Here is an 11,474-nt window from a genome sequence, read left to right as displayed (position 1 = left end):
TCCTAACCCCTCCCTGTAAAGGGACATATGTATGGTCCAGATAAACCTCAGAGAGATGAGCCACACATAGTCTACAGGTGCTGTTTACAGAACAATCACTGCAGGTATTGTGCTAGCTCATTCAACTGTTGCGTCACATTTAAGCCTTGCAACTCACCATGGCAGTTATTAGCACCCCCCAATGTATACAACAGAGAGGTAAAGCAGTCTGCCTAGCATCCCACAGCAAGCAGCAAGTGGCTGAGTGAAGATCAAGAGCCAGGCATGGCTGATTTATCATCAATATTCTCCATCTAGGATATCTCTTGATGCCTATCCTTGCAGGCTAAGGATGATTGTGCCTCAGAGAGGAAGCAGAGAGCCACACAGAAACATTGCCACTTGCCCAGCTTAAAGAGCAAACATTGTTTTTTCTGAGAAATACGATTGCTCAGAAACAGACTCAGGTATCATCACGGGTCAGGCCATCATCTAACTAACATTTGCAAAAAAGAGAAATGAAATCCAATTAAGTGTATTTCAAATACAAGTTTTGTCTGGCTGTTTGATTTTTTTTTCCACTGTCCAGATACCTAGGCCCTTGGCTGGAGGTTTCTGTATGCTCAAGAACATTCCTATTTGTTTAGACCCTACGTGTCTGTGCTTTCCCTTTCTGGAGATTGTGACAGAAAGGAGAGACGAATGTTCAATTTGGCCACTGAAAGAACAGCCAAGCCTTCCCCTTCAGCATCTAAGCCTATATGTTTTCTCAACAGGGTATTAATTACCTGGCTCTGGGAATGGCCAGACGGGCTGTTCTGCTGGTGCCAGCGGCCCTGCAGGCTTCATGCAATTGCTTGGGACACAGCAGGACTCAGAGGCTTCAGCAGGGAGCATCTTCCTCCTCAATAAACTCAGACATGGGTACGGGGTAACTTGTTAAACACATTTATTGATTTCTTGACAGTAACCAAACACAGTGAGTGACCATTATAAACAAGAAAAGAAAGGCATTCGTTTGTACTTTGTGAGATCCGGCTGCACCTGGAGAGAAAAGACACCCCTTTCCCAGGAATTTACAAGGCAAAGTGCATTCCTTCAAGGGAGCATCACAGGGGAGAGGGGAATGGCAGTTTTGAAATGCAAGAACTCTGTTGCCTGCTATGTCAGGCTGAAGCTCACCTTGTGTGGATGATCGAGCCATGGAGTGGAATTAAAGTTATACTTGCTTAGCAAATGCATTCCTGATTGCCACAAACTCAGTAAAAACTGGCTGCAAATGAACCAAACATGTAGGTGAAGGAACAAGTGAAATCAAAGAATGCAGTTGCATGGGGTCAGGGCTTAGTCTGTAAGGAAGGAGAACAGACCAAAGCCAGAAAAAGGAAATTAACTTGTTAAACACATTTATTGAGCTGTTAACAATAACCAAACACAATGTATGACCTTTGGAAAACAAGAAACAGCAAATGGATCAATTCTGATCTTGGCAAATCCTACTACAGATATGTGACAAAGAGGGGAAATATTTCCATTTCTTTATAGTTTGTGGTGATATATATATACAATGTGTAAGTTTTCAATGTCTGTCTCTTTTTTCTTTTAAATTGTTGAGTAAACAGAAGAATCATAATCTAGAAATAAGTGTCCTGGGCCAACTTTGTCCTGGTCCACCTGTCTTCAGCACCCTCAGAGGATCCTAGGACACTATCCAAGATTACTTGATGCAAAGAACAAAGTCCACTTGATGCTGTTGGAGCTGTGCTTTCTCCTCTCTCTCTTTTGGAAGAATTTTGTATGTACAAAGGCTGAGAAGTCTCATTGGATAGATTTATTAGTTCAGGAAAACAGTATCAAAATTGTAATCAGGTTAACTGGTTATTTTCTTCTAAGACCTCTTATGAATGAAACTTTTGTTTCTGCAACTTGACTTCCCATCTTGGAGGTGGTGTGAGTGTGTGTTTGTAGGAATGTTTGCATGTGTGTGCATGTGTGTGTATGTGTGTGCTTGTGCACGCACGCACATGCGTGTGTGTGTGTGTGTATATAAGAGATGTGTTCTTTTGCCATGGTTTTGTAGACACTTTTCATGAAGAAAGAGTCAATCCAAAGAGAGAATGAGGCTTGAGGGGAGGAAGGAGAGAGAAGAAGGGGACATTCTAGGTTATGTCAATTCACAGTTGTAGCATTTCACTGAGGTGGGATTCTTCTTGGCTTAGTTCCTTACTTGAGGAGCCATTCGTTTACTGGAAAGAGAGAGAGAAATACACACAAACAATATAAAACAAGGTGTAATTGGATTAATTTGTTCACAGTTTGGGGAGTTACCCCAAAAGGGAAGGGACAGGGCTCTAAAGGCTTGCTTACATGTATCCCAACCACCCTTCCTCACAGAACTCTAGCATCTACTCTCGTCACTAGTCACATATGGTGACCATAAATTTAAATTAATTAAAATTAAAATTTAGTTGCATCATCATACTAGCCAATGTCAAATGTCTGATAGCTCCATAAGTTTAGTAGCTATTGTCTTGGTCAACAAGGATATAGAACATTTTCATAGTTGTAGGAACTAAGAATGGATGGCATTGCTCTATGCTGGGGTAGACAAACAGTCCACAGACCAAATCAGCATGCTGTCTATTTTTGTAAATAAAGTTTTATTGGGATACAGTCAGATCCATTCATTCACATCTGTCAGGGCTGCTTTCACATGGCAACATCAGAGTATGTCAGGGACTTTATGGCTGACAAAGCCTAAAATATTTACTACCTGGCCCTTTACAGAAAAAGTCTGCTGACCTCTGCTCTAGACTCAATGGTATGGGGTCATATCTGTCTTCCTTATCACAGTGTCCCTGTTACCTAGCTAAGTGCCTGGCATATAGTAGGTATACTATAAATAGGTGCTGAATAAACAGAAGGATCAGTGAACGAATGGGGTATTTATAAATTGATTTGTTTGGCAGCCCTTCCTGGAAGGGGATAGGAAATCTCTGCGTACATCTGAGACAAACAAGAAAGAAGGAGATGTGGGAAGTAGCAGGGATGATTGGGGGCAATGGTGGTGGCGGCTTTGTAAAAGCTGCCTGTAGAATCACAGCCCCCATATTTGGGCAGCATGTTGCTGCTATAAAGCATGTCTCCATGCTGCGTGCACATTTGCTCTTCAGAATAAGCTGCCATGGAAGAAGCCAGGTCGAGAAGGGCGTGTGATTTGGCTGGGTTTGCATGCTTGTTAGTGACTGAAGCAGACCCAGAAATGCCAGTGGCCCAACTCCCAGTCAAGGGTATGCCCACCATACTGCCGGCACCATCTCTCTTTCCATGTGGAGGGTTTGCCCCAGGCAGTGTGCAGAAGGGAAGAGAGAGGGCTGTGTGGACTAGTGTGTTACACTAGGTGGAAGTCATCTGAAATGTCACCTTTAGTAGGAATAATAGTCACTTCTAAGGGCACAGAACTAGAAAGAGATCCCAATGGTGTCCAGAGTATTTGTTCACCTACTAGGGGAAAGGGGACCCATTGTGGATGTAACTAAAGGCTCTAATGCTTCCAGTCCTGTTTTAACAGATAACCATGGGGAAGTCTGCCTCTCTGAGCTCTTCTGTAAATCGTGATAGTAAGGCTGTGCCTTGCCTAACCCAGGGAGATTGAAAGGGTCTGTCTGTCTGTCTTGTCTCTATGATATGCAGGCCTCACCAACAGAAGAGCACCATTGCACTGGAAGGTGGTGGTTCTCCTGTCCTTTGCAGTCACAGTTCTTATAATGGAGATAACACCAGGGTGTAAGAACAGATCTAAGCAGGAAGACTGACTTCCGGCCAAGCCCACTGCCCTCTGAACCACTGCACCAACCTCTATACTGAAGCTTCTGGGCTCGGTTGTTTGGACAGTCCTTCCCCTGTAAACTGAAGTTGATGTTGGTGCGGATGCAGCGGTTGTTGAGTGGCTGGACAGGCCTGAAGTTGTCGCTCATGCTCAGGAAGATCTGAGATGGCTGATTCTGGCTGAGCAGGCGTAAGGAATGCATCTGAGGAGAGAGAGAGCTGTGAGATACCCCACCCTTTTAAATGCACTAGGGAAGAAGTAAATGTAGACCATGTAGACCAGGGTCAAGTCAGATCATGCTGGGTGTCTGGGAAAGGGCACATGTGCCCCTTGGAGACCCTGGTTTGTGGGTTCAGTTGTGTTAGAGGCCCGCTAGTGCCTCCATGCATGGAATGAGTCTTGGTTCTAGCCCACTAGCTTGTGTATGCCTCTAAAGGAGTCAATTATTCTCTCGTATCCTCAGATATGCCATCTGTCCAAGGAGGAAATCCAGCCAGGTGTTCTCCAGGGTCTCTTCTTTCTTGCGTACGCCATGGTTCAATAATTCCCAATGATTCATGGTATTCCCCCATATGGGTATTATCCAAACTATGGTGATCTGTCCAAGGGTCAGTGCTAGCTATGTGGATTAATTCAATTCCTTTTGTGTGAATATCAAGACCAGTATCTGGATGACGTGCCAACCCGGGACTGTGTGCAGGGGAAGAGTCTCTAGCAGGAGAGCAGAATGAAAGAGAGGTGCAGTAGGAAGCAGCAAAGAATAGAGAGAAAAAGCTAAGGTTCTGGTTCTGAATTCCTGGCATTAATTTCTGATCTTAAATTTCATAAGTTGTCCCCAGTGTCTTTTGAATCAATCCTTTTTCTAAGTTTAAGTTATTGGGAGGGGGTTTCTTATCACCAAAAGAATACCAATCAGTACAGACAGAATCAGGGAGCTCAAATTATTCACATTGTCTTGGACTGTGAGTACACATCCTATCAGGGAGATTGGATTCTGCTCCTTTGCTCTTCTTTCCTTTGAGTGTTTATAGATTCTCGCAGTTACAGAATGTATGAGTTAGAACAGACTCATGTAATTTACCTGCCTCATTATAAAGAGGAGCATTCATTTCACAGGAGTAGGGTGACAGGTCTAGGTGTGCATAACAAGCCATCAGCAAAGCTGATATCAATAGTTAGATATGGTTCTCATCCAGTTCTGAGGAATCCTAATCTGAGCTGCTTCAAAAAAAGATCCGTATTCAAATATGTTTGTGAAATGCTGAATAGCATATTGCTGCTTCTCTGAGCACATGGATTATGATTTTTTAAAAAAGATTTATTTTTATACAAGAACTGGGGTACAGGCCAGATGCGCGGGAGGGTGAGAGGATTCACTAGAGACAGAGCGGGGAACAGAACAGGCAGACTGACTGAAATACACTGCTGAGGGGAGCAGCGGGAGAGACAGGAGAGGTCTGCTCGCCCTGTGGGTTGCTCCGAGGATGGCGGGGATCGAACCGGCACTGCAGAGGCTGCAGACAGCTTCACAGCTCTGCACTCAACCACCTGTGTCACCAGGGGAGGCCCTGTATTATGATTTTAAAGACCCTGAGGAGGTTACCAATAATGAAATTTATTTAATTTTTTTAAATTGGTTTTTTCCCAAGTATATTTGGCTATAACATTCATTTTACACATTTGCTTTTTAACACTCTAGCTATAGAACACACTGTGGAACTAACCCTGTGCTCTTTTTACATCCTCTTTCCCACTAGCTAAAAGACTACAGAGGTGCTCACCTGCATCCTGGTGATATAGACAGGCTTGTTCATTATTATCCAACTTGCTGTTTCATAGCAGGGTGGGATTGTCATGGACCCATCATAAGTAATGAAACTAGATGTCTCTGGATATAGTTCCTCTATATTAAGTCCCTGTAGTAAATATGCATCATCTAGAGAAGAAAATAATTATGAAGGATTAGGTTTCTTGAGAAAGTGCTGATATTGTTGCTGATTTTTTTTCTTTTCTTTTTTTTTTTTTTTGGTTAGATTCCAGAAGGCTGTACTTGTCAGGATAGGCTGCAGTAACAAAAAGCCCCTTCACATCTCAATCATTTAGACAACAAAGGATTAATTCTTGCTCACATGTCCATTCTAGCTCAGTCAAGAGTTTCCTTCTTGACACTGTTGCCCCCTCTTTGGGACCCAGACTCTTTTTTTTTTAAAAATTTTTTTCTTTTTCTTTTTTCACATTCCCCATACAATTGCACCCCCCCTTATTTTGACCCTATTCCCTCCTTCCCCCCCTCCCATAGTGTTTCTCTGGTTCATAGTTGTTTGTTGATTATGATTTTCACTTTCTTATAGATATTCATTTTCCTGGTCCCTTATTTAAGTTTTCTAGATTCCTGCTATGAGTGAGACCATCCGGTATTTTTCTTTTTCTTTCTGGCTTTTTTCACTGAGCATGATCCCTTCCAGCTCCATCCATGTTGCTGCAAATTGCATGTGTTTATCTTTTTTGATTGCTGAGTAATATTCCATGGTGTATATGTACCACATCTTCTTGATCCAGTCATCTATTTTTGGGCATTTGGATTGTTTCCAAAGCTTAGCTATTGTAAATAGTGCTGCTATAAACATAGGGGTGCAGGTGCTCTTTGGAATGAATGTTTCTGTAGAGGGACCCAGACTCTTACAGCAGCCTTCTCTGGACCTATATGTCCACCAACAATAGGGAGAAAAGCAAGCATGATCAAGCTTGGATTGTTTCTCAAAGTTCCCATTCTGGAAGCAGCACATGTCACTTCTATTCACAGTTTGGTAGCCTAAGAAGTCACTTAGTCAAGGATGTGAGGAAGTATGTTCCTTCTTAAGGACAGGGCACTAGAAGATGGTGAACAGACATGAGCTCTTACACAGGGCAAAAGGAAGAGCCAAGTCCTTGGATATGCTCCTGAGACTTGAACCCATAACACGATCATAGTGAAATCATAATGAAATGCACAACTAAAGGCTTCAGGCCCTATTGAAATGTTGTCTGATTGCCATTCTTATTTATTAACATTGCTTAATTAAAATAATAAGAAAATACTTTTGGAAAGAAAAGTGAATCAGTCCACATCCCACCATGAGACTCAACAGTTGGGCTTAATGACTGATTTCATTTTATTCACACTCACATTTTTTGTTATTAAATGTATTTTTCTAATTATAAAAGTGATATAAGTACGTATCAGCTTATATAGAAAGAGAGCAAGAGAAAGAAAATAATGACCCTGATCACGTATAAATATTTTAGTTTATTTGCTTATGATTTTTAAAAATTCATTGTATTGGTTGTATGTTTATAAAATTTTGATGTACTGGAGTTCTCAAATATCAGTAAATTTCAATGAACTTCTCTCCTTCTTACCCTGTGATTCTTTCCTCCCTACCTTCTGCACACAATCGCTCTTTTCTTGGCTTTTGAACTGCCATAAATAGTATTTCTATTTATTTTTTTTGCCATTCCTTCTCAGGTTCTCCTGCTGGCTCCGACTTTCTACCTGCTTTTTCCATTGTTGGCTTTTCTGGAGGATGAGTCCAAGGTTCCTTTTCCCCTTACGATCTCTACAACCATTGTAGGGTCACCCATCTATCTTCAGGGCTTCCACTGTCCTCTGTTCCCATGATCCCAGATCCATGTCTCCAGCCTGCATCTCTGGTTTGCCGCGAGTGTGCACCTCTCTGGTCGATCCACAAGCCCCAGAGAGCACATGGCAAGGACCAGCACCCCCATGCCTGCTGGCAGAGGGGTGAGACTGGCTTCTCCAGTCCTTCTGTATTCATGAATGTTCTCTCATCCATGTGTTCAATTCCTAACTGTGGTGGTTGGTGAAATCTCTCAGTTGGTACTATGCACATAGAATGGTGAAAAATGGGCTTTCACATATAGCTAGAATCTCTGACATGGTGAATCTCTGACATGGCATCTCTGACATGGTGACTCTCTGACGTGGCAGATAATATCCTTATTTATAAGGAAGTTAAGATCAGAGAGGTGGAGTAACCAGGTCAAGGCCACAGAGCTAGCTGACTGCAGAGTAAGAACTGAAGCCCAGCTGTCCTCACCTGTATACTAAGGTCAGTCATTTAACAAAAGTTCACTAAGTATCTCTTTGTGCTGGGCACAGAGTTAGGCTGTGGGGATAGAACAGTGAACAAGATGGTGCAGTGCAGCCCTCATTCTAGTTGCCGACGCAACAAATGGCAAAATGGATCTGTACATGCTAATATTAGGTGGTGACAAGTGCATGCAGGGCCAGTCTGTACCTACCTACTGATTCGGAGCATTAATGCTGCTAGTCTATTTTCCTGTGCAAACCCACCCCCCTCCCTCCTCTGTTCCATCAGAAATTGTTCAAATTTCTTTGATAAGGAAGCTCTATCTTTGCTAAGGGAACCTGGGTTTTAGCTCTTCTTCACTTGTCAATTGTATTAAGAACAAATCAACCAAGCCACTGGTTTGGAATGATGTCCATTAAACCACTGTTGTCTGCTCCCTACTCACCTGCCCCTTCTGGCCTATGACTGCCCTGATGGGGTAACTGAACCCCTCCAGGTCTTAGTCCGTAAAAAGCCATGAGAGAGAGATTAGTCAGGTTGGGTTTGGAGATCCACCCAAAGGAGGAAGGATTTGCTCTCATTTTCCTCATAAATGTTTCTGCTTTTCCATCAAAACACGGGGGAATCAGGACAAACCCAAGAGAAACGGAGTGAGTGGAAAGTGACTGGAAGAGCCTGCCTCCTGGGCTGTGCGGTCAACAGTCCACAGCACACCCTGAGGGGAGGGACCTTCTGCTGATAGAATAAGCTTATGCTGAGCAGTCACCATGTGGCTTTAGCTGTTTCTCAAGGCTTTAAGATGTGTCAAGCGCTAAGTTGGTGCAGGCGAGCTGGGCATACATAAGTGAATGTGGCAAGGAACTGTACAGACTGGGATGTCTCTGTGTACTGAGCACATGGAGAGGCTGTCAGTTCTTCCTGGGGGTGGGGCTCAGGAGAGGATTAATGGTGGTCGTGGCTGAGCTACATCTTCAATGACAGGAGGTAATCAGTGTGTGGCTGGAAGGGTGGCTGTCAAGGGTGGTGTGGACAGCCACACCAGACACAGCTGAGGAAGCAGAGAGCAGTGCATATTGGGGGCAGCTGGATTGTGGGTAAGCAGCAGGGGAGGGGACCATGAGAAATAAGGCTGATGGCATCAGCCCAGGCCACACCCCGAGGTCCTTCTCCGGCTGCTAGAAGCTGGGGCTGCCTCCTATAGGCAGTGCAGTCGCTGAAGGGTCTTAAGCAGGGGAGTAGCCAGATCGGATGGGCACTTAATGATGCTTGCTCTGATGGTGGTCTGGCCTGAAGACGAACATATTGAATGAGCGAAGGCAGCACTTGGCCCGTCTTTATTAAAGGTCAATGTGATTTGTTTAACCAAGCTTGCACATGGAGCGTGCTGAGTGCTCTAGCGTGCTGCTATTAGTGTATTTTATTTTGCTCAGGGAGGTGAGTCGGGAAGGAAAGAGGCGGTAGAATGAAGGGCGTTCCAGGCATGATTGAAGTAAAGGAAAAGAGCATTTATGTTTCTCTGAAACTTTAAGCAGCTTCTGGTGGATCCACATTTGAGGAACGGGTTGGTGGGTGGTGCTGGTGGTGGGGGGCAGGCTAGGAGCAGGAGGCCAAAGGTCACATTCATGGGTCGTGGACTAACCCACACAGCAGGGTACCAAGATGTTTCCCAGACTCTGGGGGCTGATGCCTAGGACTCCCCCTGTTATGGTCCTGCCCTGAGATTCGCTTGGTCCATATCCCCTGCAACAGACAGCAGAGAATGCAGGACACTCTGCCTTCCCTCCAACCCCCACACTACTCTTTCCAGGAATTTTGCTAATACACTGCCCTTGTGCCCTTTTTGTTTCCTCACACTACAGAATTGTGGAGACTCTGTGTAAAGAGTGTGCAGTTTGGAGTCAGACCCCAGGGTGATTGCTGACATGGAGGTCAGGGCCTTGGACATGCAGGTAATCATCGAACCCCCATTTCCACACCTGTAGTATGCAGGTGGCTGGAGGAGGCAGTGGAATGAATGTGTATCACCCCCAGATTCATGTTTGAAGCCCTAACCCCAGCTCCCCAGGTGCTGATATTAGGAAGTGGGACTTGTCCTCAGGAGTCAACCCTCTGTCTCAAAGACAGCCATCAAATCAGTGTTCTATCTTTTAGGGGTTGGAATTTCAGAGCTGTGGGTTACCTTTTCTTCCCATGAGGATTTGCTTGGTGTGTTTTGCAGCACAGAGAGAATGGGGCCCAAGCAAAGAATTAGGGTGACTTGGGCACTTTTCAGCTTCAGAGACAAGGAGCACTGACTTGGGGGGTTCTCCATGGCTGACCAAGCCAGCAGTGGATTATCACCCACAGACAATAGAAGCCCGCTGTTTTGTGCATGTCAGTATTTAGTTTCTGGGTGTTGTAGCAGAAAGGAGCCTAGAACGAGTGCACTGGAGGTGGATGCTGCTCTCCAAACTCTCACAGCTACTCAGGAGTCAGGAGGACAAAGATCTATCCACAGGACGTCAGTTGTTTAGGAATAGACAGGGGCAAATTTGGGGTGAAGCGCAGGGGCTCATGGGTTATCATGCATGCCTCTACTGGTTTTAAGGATATTTATTGAGGGGAAGTGATGGCGGAAATTCAAATAATTTTTCATGTAGTTTTATGGAGTATTTCTCCCCCTCTCATTTATTTCTCTTTCTCTGCTTCCCCCACCCCCCTATGGCACGCAGTCTATGGAGAGCAAAGCACCAGCTTCAAGCATGAGTCTTAATTCAACTCTACGTTTTAATTGTGACTTTACCAATAAGTTGCTCTTCCTTATCTGTGGGTCCCAAGTAATTCTGGATAATTGCTAAAGTTATCTTCAGGTTAAAAAAAAATCTATAGACCCCAGAAAATGCCCCTCAATACGAATAATCTTATGTAGTCACATGTATCCTAAGTAACTCAACTTTTTGCTATGAGTGTTGCAATTTTTATACGTTGGCTCTGTCTTTGTGGATAGTATCTCTATCTTTTAGGATAATCAGTAGGTATAGAGCACTTGCACGCAATTTATAATCTTTTATTCTTTCACATACCGTAGAAGTCGACAGCTACTTTTGATTTCATGACAACTGCATGCTGAGTGTGTGATTTCAATCTTACATCGAGTACTTAGTCATAGACACAAAGCCCAAGTTGAAATCTTTCCTGCCTTCATTGCTCCATCTCTCTTTCCCTCCTCCTTTTTAAATAGACTACCATGAAATTTCTAGGACCACAGAGTGGGGCCATCTTGCCCTCAGTCTCACTTTCCACAGCAGCCTCTGATAAATGGATCACGCTTACTTATGTGGACCACTGATGAGATTTACTAGCACCTGGCTTCCTGCTTATGAAGTTCCCATTCAAAGAGAACGATGCCAATGAGAAAAAGGAACGCAGTTCCAGGGATCAATACTGAGCTTGCTTCTGATCAATATGGAACTATTTGGCAATTTTCTCATATGGAATGACATTTCCTCCTGTAATCTGAGGCAAATTCAACTGAAATGAAAAAAGGCAATCACTGAAGAATAAAGGCATATGATTTTTTGTTTTACACAAACAAT

The 11,474-nt window shown here is 43.9% G+C and overlaps 1 protein-coding gene across 1 annotated transcript in view; it reads right to left on the bottom strand.

The window, feature by feature from the left end:
* Positions 1-904: 904 nt before the first annotated feature.
* CA10 (carbonic anhydrase 10) overlaps positions 905-11,474 on the bottom strand; it is a 432,852-nt gene continuing 422,282 nt past the window's right edge. Inside the window, exons 8-10 of the mRNA XM_054688693.1 lie at positions 5,590-5,744; positions 3,836-4,010; positions 905-2,225 (exon numbers count right to left, since the gene is read on the bottom strand). Coding sequence (XP_054544668.1) covers positions 2,203-2,225; positions 3,836-4,010; positions 5,590-5,744 — 353 coding nt within the window. The 3' untranslated portion in view covers positions 905-2,202. The remainder of the gene's footprint in view (positions 2,226-3,835; positions 4,011-5,589; positions 5,745-11,474) is intronic.

Source organism: Talpa occidentalis, unplaced genomic scaffold (genome assembly GCF_014898055.3).
Source record: "Talpa occidentalis isolate TD23 unplaced genomic scaffold, MPIMG_talOcc4v2.1 talOcc4.7, whole genome shotgun sequence".
In the NCBI taxonomy this organism is placed as follows: Eukaryota; Metazoa; Chordata; class Mammalia; order Eulipotyphla; family Talpidae; genus Talpa; species Talpa occidentalis.
The sequence above is the reverse complement of the archived record's forward strand: the minus strand, read 5'-3'. Positions and strand labels throughout refer to the sequence as shown.